The sequence below is a fragment of the Mobula birostris genome, chromosome 7 (assembly GCF_030028105.1).
Source record: "Mobula birostris isolate sMobBir1 chromosome 7, sMobBir1.hap1, whole genome shotgun sequence".
NCBI lineage: Eukaryota > Metazoa > Chordata > Chondrichthyes > Myliobatiformes > Myliobatidae > Mobula > Mobula birostris.
Window position 1 is genome coordinate 65,942,069 of NC_092376.1, and position 18,753 is coordinate 65,960,821.

Here is an 18,753-nt window from a genome sequence, read left to right on the forward strand (position 1 = left end):
CAATTAAGTAAATAATAAAAAACATTATATTTGTTCATTTATTTATTGAGAAAAATGATCCAATATTACATGTATTTGTTGAAAAAAGTATGTGAACCTCTGGGATAATGCCTTCGACAAAAGCTATTTGGAGTCAAGTGTTCCGATCAGTAAGATGAGATTGGAGCTGTGGGTTGGAGAGGTGCACCGCCCTATAAAAAAAACACAAAGACACATCCGGCTCTTCTCAAGAAAAATCTGTTTACATGCACCATGCCTCAATGAAAACAACTTCCAGAAGACCTCAGAAGATTTGTAAAGATGCACGAAGCTGGAAAAGGCTACAAAAGCATTTCTAAAGACTTGAGTGTTCATCAGTTCACAGTAAGAGAAACCATCTACAAATGGAAGAAACACTGTTGCTACTCTCCCTAGCAGTGGGCATCCTGCAAAGATCACACCAAGAGCACAACGTGCAATGCTGAAGGAGGTGAAAAAGAACCCAAAGGCAACAGAAAAAGATCTGCAAAAATCTCTAGAACTTGCTAAAGTCTCTGTTCAAGTGTCCACTATAAGAAAAACCCTGAACAAGAATGGTGTTCATGAAAGGACACCACGGAGGAAACCACTGCTCTCAAAAAAAAACATTGCTGCACGTCTCAAGTTTGCAAAAGCCCACCTGGATGTTCTAAGAACCCTTCTGGGACAATGTTCTGTGGACAGATTAGACAAAAGTTGAACTTCTTGGCAGAAAAACACATTGCTATGTTAGGAGGAAAAAGAGCACTGCACACCAACACCAAAACTGTTAAGCATGGTGGAAGGAGCATTGTGGTTTGGGGCATCTTTGCTACCTCAGGGCTTGGACAGGTTGCAATTGTTGAGGGAACAATGAATTCAAAATTGTATCAAGGCATTTTACAGGAGAATGTCAGAGTAGCAGTCCATCACCTAAAGCTTAATAGAAGTTGGATAATGCAACAGGACAATGATCCGAAAGATAAGAGTAAATCAACAACAGAATGCATTAAAAAAAAGAAAATTCGTGTTTTGTTATGGCTGAGTCAAAGTCCTGACCTTAATCCCATAGAAAGATTATGGACAGACCTGAAGGCGTTCACGTAAGGAAGCCAAACAACATTCCAGAGTTGAAGCAGTTTTGTGAGGAGGAATGGCCTACAATTCCTTCAAGCCATTGTGCAGGACTGATCAACACTTACCAGAAATATTTGGTTGATGTTATTGCTGAACAAGGGGGTCACACCAGTTACTGAAAACAACAGTTCACATACTTTTTCCAACAAATACATGTATATTGGATTATTTTCCCCCAATAAATAAATGAACAAGTATAATGGTTTTCTTGTATTATTTTATTGGGTTCTCTTTATCTAGTTTTAGGACTTATGTGGAGATCTGATCACATTTTAGGTCATATTTATGCAGAAATAGAGAAAATTCTACAAGGCTCAGAAACTTTCTAGCACCATTATATATGTTATTGAGTACTGCTACAGGCGCTGATCAAACGACAAAGGTCATTCATTTAATCAGGACAGAATGTGATTTGTGCAAAACTGTAAATTTCCTAATGGAAAATATAAAAAGTTAACTTTTTACCAAACATTTCATGGCTATGTGTCCTAGAAGTAAAGATCACACCATCTGAGAAGGCGACAGTGGTATTTAGAACTTCATCAGCTTTCGTGAGAAAAGGATTTAAGCTTGGAATGGCTTCATCAGCAGCATCAGAAGTGGAGAAGGGATCTAGAAACAGCACGGTAAATAAAGCAGAAAGAATAACAAGAAAAGCAAAGGAACATCAGGACAAAAAACAAAATTATTCAATTAAGGACTTTATTTAATTAAGATGATCAGTTCAAACAGCCCATTGCCGATTCTATGTTCCTCAATGCTAAATTTATAAAATTATTTGCTAGGAGTTAAAGTTCCCTCTCCCCACAGTAATCACCTTAATAAGTATGCTCTGTTTTATACAGCCAAACTGCATAGCATTTGTAGACATTTTATCCTTCTTTCCAAAGAACTTAAAATATTTCTGCAAATAAATCAAATGTTTACAGTTCTATGCAATGCCTAGACATAGAAGGACACATCTGACACTAATAGCACATGCTATGACTATTGCAGCCCCTTTTGTTTTATTCCAAATAATCACATTCAATAGGAACTTGCCTTCCTCAAAGAACACTGGGATAAAACAGTCGGCATTGAATGTGTCTTCACTATTGCAATTTGACTCCCTTCCCCTTATGCTTTGGGAAAGGTTATGGAAGCAATTATTCTCATTTCTCTTTCCCACCAGTTGAGAAATAGGACTATAAATTAAAGACCATCTCTAAAATAAGAGCAACAGACAAAACAATTCCATCATTTCACCAGTGATAGATATAGATAGCTAGCTATATATATGAACATCTGGTTCTTAGACAAAATCAACACAATCAATGATACAGATTTAGCATCTTGGACATAAAATGCAATTCGTATGAATTGATATTAATAAAAACACAATTTATGACAATATACAGTGAATTAATCATTCGGCATATAACAAGCTGCAGTCAAGTCCAAAACCACCACAATTGGATGATGAATCCACCAAAAAAGAAGCCAGCCTTGTGAAATAAATGGATTATAAATAGTGAAGGGTTGAAAGCAGCAATTATGCTGCATAATCAACACATAAATGCAACAAATTCATTAATATTTATTCCTTATGCCTTAATTTTGCATTCCATTTGTTTTGGTTAAGCTTTCCTTCAAATGGTGGTCAATTTCCATGCATTTTGAAAACATCCAATTACAAAAGACCTTTATAAAGTTCCAGCTAGATCTACAGTTTCAAATGTCTAATCTACAAGTTCCATTGATTTATTGTAGGAAGGAACTTAAGCGACAAATAGGATAATATTAAATAAAGATTTATGCATTATCAGTAAATGACCAGCAGTTAACCACAGCAATCATGATTACAGAACATGGCAGGACTACATCTTCCTGGGCCAATCAGAGTTTCATTCTGCATTCTCATCCAAATTTCTGCTCTCTTGAAAATGATATAGTGAATTGATTCACTTGCGAGCTTCATTAACATCAAAAACTTCCACAATTTAAAAGACAGCTACAATAAAGCTTCAAAAAAAAAAAAAAAAAAGCAATAAGGAATGCCTTACAGATGTTGAATTACAACCAGCATTCCCAATACCAAATACTTGCCATAATTTTCCAGGTCCATTTATATTAACTCGGAAGTATTTTTGCTTTTACAGTGTTAACATCTAACCACCACACAGGCAGCCAGTATCTCACAGGTTGGAAAATGGGCAGATAAGCAAGCTTTTACAGATTGTCAACCTTTTGTTCCCTGATGCAACTGGAAACTGAACCAACAAGCCAAAATGTCAACTCAAGGGTTCTTCTTGCAGTGACCCAGGCTCCACTGTTATATTTTTTTTTGCCAGTTGCGGAGAGCTTAATTATGCAAGAGCACTGGCTTAATGAGAACCTGCAAAGGTAGAGGGTTACTGGGATTGAGGACAAAAGGGATGCAGGCCAAAGCATACAAAGCTGTTGGCAGCAAAAGTTAACAACAATTCAAAGTAGTTTCAGTCTGATTTTTTTCCCTCAAGATTTTCTTAAAAGGGTATCAATCTGAAACAATTTCACCTGTATTTTTAATGCAAACAGCAGAAATTCTGCAGATGCTGGAAATTCAACAGATGCTGGAAATTTTTGTGTTTTTTCAAACCCAAATATTAACATTATTTTTCTATAAAAACCAGTGTGGTTCTCAAACATTATGAGCCAGTTGCTACTCACTGCTAGATTGATTTTGGGTGATAGGCTCCCTAATAATGTAGCAGCAAGTGAAACAAGAACCGGCAATGGGCATCTACAGCCCTTAAACAGAGAGGTACAACTTGGGAAATCTTCTCTTGCACCCCATTCTCATCTTTTTTGGCATCTAACTTATGCAAAAAGAAAGGCACAAAAAGGAAACTACTAGCCAGTTCGTTATGATCTGACACAAGGAAAATATTAGAAGCTATAATTAAAGACCACAAGATACAGTACTTCAAAAAAAGTTCAATGTAATCAAAGTCAACATAGCTTTGTGAGAAGGAAGTAATCTTTAACCAATTTGTTGGAGTTCATTAAACAAGTAAACAAGCTTTGGACAAAAGAAGAACCAGTGGATGTTTTTTTTTGTTAGCAGAAAGCAATAAGATGCTAGATCAAAGGTTCTCATGGAATATAATTGTACCGGAAGCAATATTTTGGTACAGATTAAATATTGACTAGTTAACTAGAAACTACTTTGTCTTTGGCAGGATGCAAAAATACAGCTACTGTATGCTAGAGGGATTGGTAATGAGACCATTAACTTTCCACATTTATATAAGTAACTCAGATGGAAGATGTGGTTGCTATATAAGTTACGAATGCATTAAGTGTGCGAAAGAGACTATGTGGGAAAATGTGAGACTGAACCTTTTCACAAGAAACTAATCATCTAAGTGGTGAGAAATTAGTGCTCAAATGCAGAGGGATCTAGCTGCTCTAGTGCATAGATTTGCACAAGGTCAGAATGTCAGTACAAGTAATTATGAAAGCTAACAGCAGATCATTTATTGCTAGAGGAATGGAATACGAAAAATGCAGATGTGATAATTCAGTAACATCAAGCATGGGCGAGACCACAATTGAGTACTAAATGCAGTATTGATCCCTTTTTGCAAGAAAATATATTAATGTGTTGATAACAATTCTGAGAAGACCTATTAGTTCCCTAAAGGTGGAATCTCATGTGGATAGGGTGGTGAAGAAAGCTTTTGGTATGCTGGCCTTTATAAATCAGAGCACTGAGTATAGGAGTTGGGATGTAATGTTGAAATTGTATAAGGCATTGGTAAGGCCAAATTTGGAGTATTGTGTACAGTTCTGGTCACCGAACTATAGGAAAGCTCTCAATAAAATTGAGAGAGTACAGAGGAGATTTACTAGAATGTTGCCTGGGTTTCAGCTCCTAAGTTACAGAGAAAGGTTGAATAAGTTAGGTCTTTATTCTTTGGAGCGTAGAAGGTTGAGGGGGGACTTGATAGAGGTATTCAAAATTATGAGGAGGATAGATAGAGTTGATGTGGATAGGTTTTTTCCATTGAGAGTGGGGGAGATTCAAACAAGAGGACATGAGTTGAGAGTTAAAGGGCAAAAGTTTAGGGGTAACATGAGGGGGAACTTCCTTTACTCAGAGAGTGGTAGCTGTGTGGAACGAGCTTCCAGCAGAAGTGGTTGAGGCAGGTTTGATGTTGTCATTTAAAGTTAAATTGGATAGTTATATGGACAGGAAAGGAATGGAGGGTTATGGGTTGAGTGCAGGTCGGTGGGACTAGGTGATAGTAAGAGTTCAACACGGACTAGAAGGGCCAAGATGGACTGTTTCCATGCTGTAATTGTTATATGGTTATTAGACTAATAACTGGAAGGAGCAAATTGTCTTGCAAGGCAAATTTAGACAACTTGGTACTATAACCCACTGGAGGTGACAGAAATGAGACATGACTTGATTTAAACACAAGATCCTGAAGTTACTCATCAGCTTTTTATGCTAGCTACCTCCACTCTATCTTTCAGTCCAGATGAAGGGTCTCGACCCAAAATATCAACTGTCATTTCCTTCCATAAATGCTGCCTGACCTGTTGAGTTCCTCCAAAGTCCTGTTAGTTACTTTTGCATGAAACTTGCGTGACTCTATTTTTAGTATAAGTTTATTGAATTCACCAAAATGTTACTGTGTAATTTCATTTTAAAAAGTGAATTAGATACACAGTATTGAGTATTAATAAAACAACATCCAACAGTACAAAAACTATGTTCTGAAAATGTAGCTTTACTTGTAAATGTAAATTCCAGTAAAGATCACGTTGCCTTGGCAAGTACGATTAAAGACATCCCCAAAACTTTTTATATTAACCTTTCGTGTCAATTAGAAGCAAGAAGGCAGCTAATGATCAGAAGCAGGTTTAATATCACTGGCATGTCACTATTTTTTGTTTTGTGGCAGCAGTACATTGCAATACATAACAAGTTTTTCTATATATATCACCATACATAACCCTGAGATTCATTTTCTGTATGCATACTCAGCAAATCTATAGAATAGTAACTATTAACAGGATCAATGAAAGATCAACTAGAATGCAGAAGACAACAAACTGTGCAGATGCAAATATGAATAAATAACAATAAATAACGAGAACGCGATAACAAGATAAAGAGCCCTTAAACTCAATGATAAGGCTATTTCCTTTTATTCAAGAGCCTGATGTTTGAGGGGTAGTAAATGTTCTTGAATCTGCTGGTGCAAGTCCTGAGGCTCTTGTACCTTCTTCCTGATGGCAGCAGCGAGAGAAGAGCATGGCCTGGGTGGTGGGGATCTCTGACGATGGATGCTGCTTTCCTATGATATCGTTTCATGTAGATGTGCTCAGTGGTTGGGAGGACATTACCTATGATGTACTTGGCCCAATCTACTACCTATTGTAAGAATTTCCATTCAAAAGGCATTGGTGTTACCATATCAGGACGCAATGCAGCCAGTCAATACACTCTCCACTATACATCTATTGGTCTGTCGAAGTTTTAGATATCAGGCCGAATCTCCACAGACTCCTAAGGAAGTAGAAGCGTTGCCATGCTTTCTTCACAATTGCACTTACATGCTGGGTCCAGGATAGATGGTCTGAAATATTAACACCCAGGAATTGAAGTTGCTGACCCTCTCCACTTCTGATCCTCCAATGAAGACTGGCACATGGACCCCTGGTTCCCTCTCCTAAAGTCTATAATCAGTTCCTTGGTCAGAGATCAACATGATAACCTATGTGTTGAGCTAGGGAATATGCACAAGGACTTAAAGGAATACTTGTCATCAGTATTCAACAGGAAGGAGGATGTGGAGAATGGAGCAGTAAAAGGAGAGGTAAACTGATATTCTGGAGCGTGTCTATGTCATGAAGGAGGAAGAGTTAGAAATAAAGTATTTGTGCACATTAAGGGAGATATACCCACAGATTCTGATACACATTCCTTTAAAGATTAAGGTGAAACAAAAACTGCTTTTGCTTTTAAAAGAACTTGGGGTTGGTTCATGTCCAAAGTTTAGTATTAGGCTAGCACTGTTCACTGCTGTTATTATTTCTGATGTTTTCTAGTAAATAAAACTTTTAATAAAAAGCTAGTGAGTTGCTTATTACACCTTGCTCAATTTTAGCTCTACTTTTTATGTTCTGCATTACAGATTTGCGTTGCATTTCCACAAGTGTCAACAACTTCTTATTGTGCTCCATCTAAGTTACTTCATTCTCCTTTCTATTTCCCTTGTACATCAAGAAATGCCCATCAAAACTTGGAAAAAAAAAATTTTGGGTTGTGAATTACAAGGTGGCATTATCAGTATGCACAAGAGCTCATCACGTCAACTCTTGCATGCAGCAATCAAACCACCTTAATACATTATTCTCTGGTGAGAGACCACAAAATGAGTTCAGAAGGGATGCCAAAGCCTCAATGAACAGCTTGCATTGCGCTATTACTCTTAGGTAGAGAGTTAGCCACACATTCTACAGCTTTAAATGTCCAACTAGCAATGTCTCTTTTGTCATCTAAACACTCCCATCTTCCACTCGATTTCAAAGTGCTTTGAGAGGCCGGTCATGAAGCACATCACGGGGCAGCATGGTAGCATAGCAGTTGGTGCAATTGCTTTGCAGCACCAGCCAATGATCAGCGATCAGGGTTCAATTCCTGCTGCTGCCTGCAAGGAGTTTGTGCAATCTTCCCGTGTCTACATGGTATCCTTCCGATGCTTCAGTTTCCTCTCATGCTCCAAAGGTGTACAGTTCGGGTAAGGGAATTGTGGGCATGCTACATTGCCGCTAGAAACAGGAGGACACCTGCAGACTGCCCAACATAATCTTAGCTGATTTTATTTTTGGGCAGCATGGTAGTGCAGCGGTTAGCATGTCACAATTACAGCTCCGGGCACTGGAGTTCAGAGTTCAACTATGTCATCATCTGTAGGGAGTTTTGTAAGGCTTTCCCTGGGTGCTCCAAGTTTGCTCCCATAGTTACAAGACATTCCACTTAGTAGATGAATTGGACATAGTTTATTGTTCTGTGATTTGGCTAGGGTTAAATTGGGGGTTGCTGGCTGGTGAGGCCCAAAGGGCCGGAGGGGCCTGTTCCGCCCTGTATCTTAATAAATAGATAAATATCAACTGCTGCCTGAGTGACCTGGATCTACTCTAATTTGCCTACCACCTCCAACAGCAGATACCACTTAATTGGCCTCTTACTCAGCTCTAGAACACTTGGACAATGAAAATACATATTATCAGAATGCTCTTAACTGACAGAACTCAGCAATCAACACCAAGATTTAGGCCTCAGTACCTCCCTATGTAACTAGAATCTTGGTTTCTTCACTTGCAGACCCCAGTCAGCATGACTGGCAACGACATCACCACCACAATCACCATCAGCACAGGTGCACCACAAGGCTGTGTGCTCTATTCACTTTATAGCTATGAATATGTGGTTAAGAACAGCTCCAATGCCATATTTACATTTGCTGACAACGCCACTGACAATGGCTGAACCAAAGATGGTGATGAATCAGCACATAGCAGGGATCTAGTTGAATGGTTCCACTACAACAACCTCTTACTCAATATCAGCAAAACCAAAGAGCTGATTATCAACTACAGGAGGAAAAGCTGGTGTTCTATGAGCCAGTCCTCATTGGGGGAAACAGGAGGAGAGAGTCAGTAACTTTAAATTCCTTGGCACTATCATATCAGAGGATCTATCCTGGGATCAATTAAGTGCCATCATAAAGAAGGCATGACAGTGCCTCTACTTTCTTACAAGTTTGCAACAATTCAGCATGTCATCAAAAACTTTGATAAACTTCTATAGATGCACAGTGGAAAATATCCTAACTGGTTGCATCACAGTCTGATATGGAAACACCAATTGCCCAGGAATGGAAAAATAGTGGATACAGCCCAGTCCCTCACAGGTAATACCCTCCACATCACTGAGCACATTAACAAGAAGTGCTGCCACAAGAAAATAGTATCCATCATCCAGGATCCCCACCATCCAGACCCTCTTCTCACTACTATAATCGGGTAGAAGGTACAGAAGTGTTAGATCTCACACCACCAGGTTCAGGAATAGTTATTACCCTACAACCATCAGGCTCCTGAACTGATACAGATAACTTCACTCACCTCAACTCTGAACCAACTCCACAACCTACAGATGCACTTCCAATGATTCCACAACTCATGTTCTCAGTTTATTTATTGTTTTTACTCGCACAATTTATCTTCTTTTGCACATTGATTGTCAGTCTTTGTTTATGCATAGTTTTTCATAAATTCAATTGTATTTCTTTATATTTCTTCTCAGATCTACAATTTGAGAGGGAGAAGGGAAACTCAGAAGTGTCAGTATTACAGTTGAACAAAGGGAACTATGGTGCTATGAGGGAGGAGCTGGCCAAAGTTCAATGGAACAATACCTTAGCAGGGAAGGCAGTGGAACAGCAATAGCAAGTGTTTCTGGGAATAATGCGGAAGATGCAGGATCAGTTCATTCCAAACAGGAAGAAAGATCTTAAGGGGAGTAAGGGGAGGCCGTGGCTGACAAGTAATGGACAGTATAAAAATAAAAGAGAAGTATAACATAGCAAAGACGAGTGGGAAGCCGGAGGATTGGGAAACTTTTAAAGAGCAACAGAGGGTAACTAAAAAGGCAATACATGGAGAAAAACTGAGGTACAAAGGTAAACTAGCCAAGAATATAAAGGAGGATAGTAAAAGCTTCTTTAGGTATGTGCAAAGGGAAAAAATAGTTAATACCAAAATTGGGCCCTTGAAGACAGAAATAGGTGAATTTATTATGGGGTACAAGGAAATGGCAGACGAATTGAACAGGTACTTTGGATCTATATTCACTAGGGAAGACACAAACAATCTCCCAGATATAATAGTGGCCAAAGGGCCTAGGGTAATGGATGAACTGAAGGAAATTTACATTAGGCAGGAAATGGTGTTGGATAGACTGTTGGGTCTGAAGGCTGATAAGTCCCCGGGACGTGATGGTCTGTATCCCAGGGTACTTAAGGAGGTGGCTTTAGAAATCGTAGATGCATTGGTATTCATTTTCCAATGTTCTATAGATTCAGGATCAGTTCCTGTGGATTGGAGGGTGGCTAATGTTGTCCCTCTCTTCAAGAAGGGAGGAAGAGAGAAAACAGGGAATTATAGACCGGTTAGCCTGACGTCGGTGGTGGGAAAAATGCTGGAGTCAATTATAAAAGATGAAGTTACGACACATCTGGATAGCGGTAACAGGATCGGTCTGAGTCAGCATGGATTTACCATGGGGAAATCGTGCTTGACTAATCTTCTGGAATGTTTTGAGGATGTCACTATGAAAATGGACAAGGGAGAGCCAGTGGATGTAGTCTACCTGGACTTTCAGAAAGCCTTTGATAAAGTCCCACGTAGGAGATTTGTGGGCAAAATTAGGGCACATGGTATTGGGGGCGGAGTACTGACATGGATTGAAAATTGGCTGGCTGACAGAAAACAAAGAGTAGCGATTAACGGGTCCCTTTCGGAATGGCAGGCGGTAACAATATATATTAATGATTTAGGTGAGGAAATTAAAAGTAACATTAGCAAATTTGCAGATGACACAAAGCTGGGTGGCAGTGTGAAATGTGAGGAGGATGTTATGAAAATGCAGGGTGACTTAGACAGGCTGGGTGAGTGGGCGGATGCATGGCAGATGCAGTTTAATGTGGATAAATGTGAGGTTATCCACTTTGGTGGAAAGAACAAGGAGGCAGATTATTATCTAAATGGAGTCAAGTTAGGAAAAGGGGAAGCACAAGATCGAGGTGTTTTTGTACATCAGTCACTGAAAGCAAGCATGCAAGTACAGCAGGCAGTGAAGAAAGCTAATGGCATGCTGGCCTTCATAACAAGGGGAATTGAGTATAAGAGCAGAGAGGTCCTTCTGCAGCTGTACAGGGCCCTGGTGAGACCACACCTGGAATACTGTATGCAGTTTTGGTCTCCAAATTTGAGGAAGGACATTCTTGCTATTGAGGGAGTGTAGCGTAGGTTCACAAGGTTAATTCCCGGGATGGCAGGACTGTCATATGTTGAAAGATTGGAGTGACTGGGCTTGTATACTCTGGAATTTAGAAGGCTGAGAGGGGATCTTATTGAAATATATAAGATTATTAAGGGTTTGAGGTTTGGAGGCAGGAAGCATGTTCCCGCTGATGGGTGAGTCCAGAACCAGAGGCCACAGTTTAAGAATAAGGGGTAGGCCATTTAGAACGGAGTTGAGGAAAAACTTTTTCACCCAGAGAGTGGTGGATATACGGAATGCTCTGCCCCAGAAGGCTGTGGAGGCCAAGTCTCTGGATGCTTTCAAGAAAGAGATAGATAGAGCTCTTAAAGATAGTGGAATCAAAGGTTATGGGGATAAGGCAGGAACTGGATACTGATTGTGGATGATCAGCCATGATCACAGTGAATGGTGGTGCTGGCTCGAAGGGCCAAATGGCCTACTCCTGCACCTATTGTCTATATTCTGTAAATGCCTGCAAGAAAATGGATTTCAATGTAGCTTATGGTGACATATCCAGTACAGACTTTGATGATAATTTTTTTGTCTTCTCCTCCCCTTCAGCTTGTTGCTTTGTCTTTCAATCCTACGGAGTTATTCAAACTGAACAGAAATTTTATCTTCTAATGGTATCTGAATGAATGCTTCCAGCAGTCCAGGTATGTATGTTGTATTAATGGCCAGTGAACTGGCATGCTATAAATGTAGTAAACTGGTAGCCTCTTCCAACATTCACACACTTATCACTAAACATAGGAAATAATCACTAGCGATATCCTGCTCCTTAAAAGGCACAGTGTTTTGGTCTTCCCAAATACAATCAAATCATGAATAAGAGCTTCAACATTTTAAGTGTATTGTTTTTCTCTAATTAACATTATAAACATGTCAAAAAACAGATTCTGAAAAAATTGTCAGGAAGCAAAACAAAATGAACACTTTGCCTTACTGGCCCAGGATAACAAGAACCTTGTCAAAGTTAATATAGAAGCAAAAGGTAATGCAAACTGTATGAAAAAGAGTAATTTTTTTAATGCTTATTACAGTACTCAAGTCACTTTCATATGAGAATTACACTAGTGATCTGTTATCCTGATTCAAGACTTCTAAACTATATTTAAATAGTTATAAAACTTTTTCATTGACAGGAGCCTGTAGACATTATAGTACAGTATGGCTCTAGAATTTGGGACTGCTGTGTAAATGATCTTTAAAGAACTTAATTTACTTTTCAATGCATTACTATACTTTCTGCATTATTTCTGTAATTTACTGTAGTTAATACATCCAAATAAATCTTCTGGATGCAGGCTTTTAAAAAATAATAGTTGTTTTTCAAAGGATATTGCTGCAAACACACAACTGGTTAAATCAAAAGCTATTGGCCAGCTAAACCGTAGAAACTATTAATAATATTCAAGAGTTTTGAAATACAGTTTATAGTCCAAAGTTATTTCAAATGAGGCAAAAACCTTTTGAATCTTTTGACAACATAGGACTTTTGTAGTATAAACTGCTGAAATAAAATCACAATATTCTTCAGAATAAAGCCATCTTTAAAACTCTCCTTTACATTTGGCAAACAGTTTTTCCCTAATAATTAGATAAAAATTGGTCAAATAGTATATATCTAATTTTTAAAAGTATAGTTTTTAAACATTTTTAAACAAAATTCTTCAAGATATTTGGAAAAAAAACTGATTGTCTTTACAGGCAACAACTCTAATTACTGTATAGCTATTCAAGTTACGGATATTCACCATTACAGAATTTATATGGTACAACCCAAAAATTCAACATTTAGAATAAAAACCATCCTTATGGAATTTGTGTGTTGGGGAGGGGGTGGGGAACAAATAAGTAAATACAAAATCAAATGAACCAGGGATGTTGCCAATTTTTATGTTGAGTCAATTTATACTGTGGAGCAATAAACTCGAGTAAATGCACAATTATACTGTATATGTACAAGGGTACATTGTATATGCACAAGTGCATGTATATAACAAGTGCAATAAAAATTTGTGCAGCAGCATCACAGGCACATCAGTATTGATTAGGGTGACAGACACAGCCAAGTCCCTTATTTGCCACTCTTCTCCAATTCAGGGACCTGTGAACAGACATCTCAGTGCAGCACTGCAGTGCCCTTCAGCTGCAAAGTATTTTCCCTGATGCATGCATGCATTGTGAGGAGCTGCAGGAGCCACAGCCATCTCCTTAAGATACTCTGTTAGGATTTACTCTATTTCCACCGAGTCACTGTGCTTTAAACCATTACACACCACCCACTCCCCGACCAACTTTTTCCAGGAATCACTCTAAACCCCATCCATTTCCCCAATATTCACAATTCTTAAGCCCTTTCCTAATCTATCAGCCTTGTAGTCCAAAGAAAAAGCTCAACCACACTGCACACTGAGATATGTGTTCACATGTCCTCAGATTGGCAAGGGTGTGGCAAAGGAGGTACTCTATGACTTACAACCCAAGTGATGCAGTGGCTGCACACCCAAATCTTCGTGCCCCACATTAATGGGAGACTAATCATAAAATTTCATAAAATTTGTTTCTTTCGCTCAAGCCTTGTTCATCCCCACCCCCATCCCCAAGTCTAATGTTTATTGATAATTGAACATATTGATAATAAAAGCAGTGGGCTACTTAGTCTTTATCAATAAAAGGCTTATTATGTGCATGTGTGGAAGCTGACCCAATGTACAGTGGTGATCTTGCCCATGTGCAGCATTGAGATGACAGATAGACAAGTAAAAGCCAAACATTCGATCATTAATGGGATTCACATTGATAACTTCCAAAATTGCTTTTAAAATTTCAAACATTAAATTAAAAATTGCTTTAAAAGAAAATGTGGACTTGGAACTTTATTCCAATCGACCTTGAAGAGACCCACTTCCAGTTTTGAAGGAGTTAGGAGTTTTGCGAATAGCAAATTACACATCTGTTCTCAGGAAGTTACAGAATGCTTTTTTAAATGGTTCTGCTTTAAATTTTAACTGCAGACTGTTGCACCTCTGCTCTTGGGGAACTCAGAAGATGCAAGGGAAGATCATTAAATACCTTGAGTTCACTGCCCTGCATCAGGAATGGTACTGTTTAGTTCCAGCCCAGAGAGCTAACCCCTCACACAACCACAACTCATGGTGCATTTCCTTCTAATCCAATCTGAAGTACGTTATGTTCATTCTCAAACCATTCTGTCAAAAAAGAAACTGATCTTTACCTACTACAATGCAGACTTTTCTAGCCAACACCAGGTGACCCAGCTGGGAAATGTCAATAAATTGATAAAACACCTTGCAGTGTAAACATATCAGACATTGCTTCTATTTCTTCCCCAAATTTGACCTTTCTAGCTTAATTATAGATTAGAAATTCTTCATATTTTACATAATTTACTTAAATGAAACATTAACATATTCTATAATTTAGTTTCAATTTCAACGCTAACATTTAAAGATCAACAAATGCTGTGATGCTGCTTCAAGTTTTTCATTGTACTTGTGCATAAGACGATAAATTTGACCAACTTTTACTTTAAAATGATGAATACTTTCTTTTGCTACCTCAGGGTATTTGAAGCAACTTACCTCCCCATGTATTAGCTGCCAGTGGTACTGCTGAAACAGAATGCATGGACGGTTGAAATGTTGGCTGAAGATCAAGCAAGTCGTTTGGCAGTTTAGACGTACTGTAAAATTTAAAACAAAACTTAAATCTTACACGATGTGAAGTATTTCAAGTTTCAAATCATGCTGGATTTCACAAAGTAACCCAACATGGTAATTTTCACAAAGAAATCTCTAAACTACCTAGCATTTTAATTCAATAATGGTTAGAAAATTTGCTTCAGTTCAGATGAGATAGCAATCAATAAGCATGTTTCAGTGGAAAAGGGATAAAAGTCTGGTGCTCCTAGTCAGAAGAGAGTTCAGGAAAACTGAAGTATAATGAGATTAAACAGTTCAGAGTAATTGCAAATGTACCACTCACCCCCAAGAAGCATTCCACTTGGGAAAAAAATACAAAAAAAACTCCTTAAAAATAGTGTGCAAACAAATGGTGAAAAGAATCCATCAAATCAACATAAATGAATATGGAGATTACACATCTGCCTCCAACTGACTATTGGTTAGTCAGGAATGGACATTTTTCCATTTCAAGATGCCAATCCTAGTAGTGAATATAAATGGCCAAATATAGATACAATTCCGATTATGGAACAACATCACTTATGGAGCAGTAACACAATGAAACCAGTGGCGTTTCATCACCACTGTAACCCTCAGTGCGCAGTTGTTGGTGTTTCTCTCTGGGAGTGCTCACATTTATATAACACCTCTCCCCCCCCCCACAATCCGCTTGCCTCAACCTTGATTGGCTGCCCCTTCAGTTGACCTTTGAATTCTACCAGCTCACATTTCTTTGGCTATTAGGGATTTGTAGATGACGACTATTTCGATAGGTTTGTTTACAAAGTTATCAGAAGAGAACCGCACTTCTTATATATAAAATTCTTGTGTCTCCTTCATGTTTGCCTGCACCAGAACCCAGTTAAAGTGATGTCCTTCTTGGTCTTAATATACTGAGATTAACTACAATGGATCATGTCTCCATACTGCCAATTTGTGTTTGAACACACTGCAGCACCACAGAACTTCAGGCCAGGGAAGAGAAGCACTTATTCAAAGACTTCCAGAACAATGGTTACCCACAGAATTTCATCAGGAGATGCACAAGAAGAGAAAGCCATGCAGACCTTACTCAATGAAATGCGCGACCTTACCCTAGATCAAAAATATATCAGAACTAACAGGTCGACTTATTGAAACTCTCAGTATCACAATCACTCACAAACCAACAGCTAGTTTAAGGAAGCTTGTCTCAACAAAGTACCAGTAAAGACAACTGATAAACACAATGTGGTGTACAGGATCACCAGTGGAGATTGCAACAAGAACTACATCGACCAGACAGAACATAAATTCTCAACTTGTCTACAGGAAAACAAACTGTCAGTGCAGAAATATGATCCACTGTCACTGATATCAGTAGATGAAGCCTGAGAAGGACACCACTCTAACTGGGACACCATGGTGGTTCTGGCACGGGCAAACACAAAGCAGGCATGAGAATTTTTAAAAGCATGGTTCTCTTCTGATAACTCCGTAAATAAACAGATAGAAATAGACACCATCTACAAAACCATAAGAGCTAAAGAAGCACGAGCCAGTAGAATTCAAAGGTCAACTGAAGGGGTAGCCAAACAGGACAGGGGCAAGCGAACAGGTGGGCTATATAAACGTAAGTACTCCCAGAGAGAAACACCAACAACTGCGCATTGAGAATGTTACCTTGACTGATGGGACGAAATGTCTGCAAACTAATCGCCAAACTTGGTGAACACCGTAAAATCAAACGCCTCAACCCGAGCTACCAATATTCACCACCATCCTAAATAATGAAACCAATGTGGAAAGTGCAATTTTTTTTTTTTTTGCAGATGGACAAAAGGCAACTGAGAAAGCAGGTGGTGTGCAGTTTGCAAAGTGGTGCACTCCCACATGCTTTAAGTGCATAAAATACAAGATTGTCAATACCATCTGGAATGTTTCTTCTCCACTTCAGGCTGTTATGGAACAGAGATTCACAGGATCCAAGGGTTTGCTGCACTTAAAAGAAACTGAGCATATCCTTGAATCTTTTCTCTGCCTGAGGGTAAGCCCCTCCCATGACAAGAGCTCCAATTACCACACTAATTTATTGAATTTGATATCAATTATGTGAATCACAATATAGCCAAATAAGAGTGATGTGAGCCTAGAAGCTAGGGATATTAGTTTGCTTGGCCTTTCAGCAACTTTAGAATTTTGTCATTACAGTAAAGGTCTATTTTTCGATTGAGATCATACTGCACTTTAAAGAAAATTTCCAAAGTCATGAATCTATAGCATTAATTCAGCTGTTTGGCTCTCTCCACAGAAGCACCCTGATCTGCCTTGTATGTCTAGTATTCCTTTTTATTTCAGATTTCCAACAGGCAGGTTCTTAATCTCACACTTTGACATTTCCCCCTCTAGCTCTCTCACTGATCTCCTTTTGCCAGTTCTGAAAAAAGATCTGATAAAGTAACTATTTCTCACACCACAAATTCAGTCTGCACTGCTGAGTAATTAAGCACTGTTTTTATTTCAGTTTGCCAGCGTCAGCCATATCTTTGCATTTGCAATATTAAGTTCTGTTGTAAACTTTACTTCCTCAGTCAAATTGAGCAGCCACCTTTAACCTTGAAAAAAATTGCAGCTGCTAACTTCATACCTATTGGAAGAGCTAGGGGTAGAGAAGAGGTCTATGGCTGCTGTTGTGTTGATACTTCCACCTGAAGTAGAACTGGGTGATGCTGCTGTAGTTCCAGAAGATGGATAGGATGTCTTTGCAAGCTCTCTCAAACGCTGTTCCTGTTAGAAAACAACTCCAACTATTTTACAGACATAAAATAAGTTTTAATCAACCAAAACTAATCACAAAAACCAGCTGTTCCATGTAGACTTATACACATTTGGACAACAGGAAATTTTTCAGAACAATTCACTATATTAAATGTATGATGTTCTTAAGACAGGTCTTGGCCCAAACTGTCAACTGTTTCTTCATTTCCATGGATGCTGCCTGACCTGCCAAGTTCCTCCAGCATTTTGTGTCTGCTGCTCTGGATCTTAAGTCTTTTACATTTGACAACAATTCACATCAATGTAAAGTAAATCACTTAATACTGATTTTGTTAGGGAACTTCACAATTTTTAATTTTAAGAAGTGCAAGAAACTTTGAAAAATCTAAGTATAGATTATGATCTAATGTGATCCCACTAATATGGATACAAAGAGCCCTTTATACCAAAGGCTGCATGAAAATGCAAAACATTATTGTCAAAATCATTGTGGTTTCAGCAATCTATCTTGGGACAAATTTTGATGCCTAGTTAGAAACTCAATACACAGATACAAAGATCAGCATGGACTTGGGAGATATTCATGGAATTAACAGAAAGAGGGTAGCTGACAATAGAGTAGTAGCAACTCAAAAACAGTGGCCAAGAACAGGTATTTGAAGGAAGTTTGGTGAAGGATTTGAAACTAAGGATAACAAGTTGCAAAGAAAGAACTATCTACTATGATATGCACAATATTCAAGAGAAAAAAAATTGGATTGGTTCAGTAGTCTGTAGTTTAACGAGATGTAGGGCCACAGGAGTAGGAATAGATTTCATGGAGAATAAACTTGGAGGACACAAAGAGAGGGCTGAAACACAAGAAATGGGTTGGTCATGTAGAGTCTGGTAGTAGGGGCAAGGGGGTTCAGCATGGTAAACAAAGCCAAGGAAAACAGCATATTGAATTGAAAATGATTGTACAATGGATTAATAAAAGGCAATACATCATTTTCATGTCTGAACATAAGTACACAAGTTCTAAGTAACATGACCTTCAAATTTAATTCAGCTAGAACAATATTA

The 18,753-nt window shown here is 38.5% G+C and overlaps 1 protein-coding gene across 17 annotated transcripts in view; it reads right to left on the reverse strand.

Annotated features, from left to right (window-relative positions):
- Positions 1-18,753, reverse strand: part of picalma (phosphatidylinositol binding clathrin assembly protein a) — a 173,940-nt gene that overhangs the window by 40,748 nt on the left and 114,439 nt on the right. For 15 of the 17 annotated variants that reach the window (XM_072263341.1, XM_072263334.1, XM_072263337.1 and 12 more), the window contains exons 11-12: positions 17,558-17,697; positions 14,830-14,930 (exon numbers count right to left, since the gene is read on the reverse strand). In XM_072263341.1, coding sequence (XP_072119442.1) covers positions 14,830-14,930; positions 17,558-17,697 — 241 coding nt within the window. Of the gene's footprint in view, positions 1-1,599; positions 1,747-14,829; positions 14,931-17,557; positions 17,698-18,753 lie in introns of those variants that run through there. The other 2 variants (XM_072263345.1, XM_072263344.1) reach the window with 2 other exon arrangements.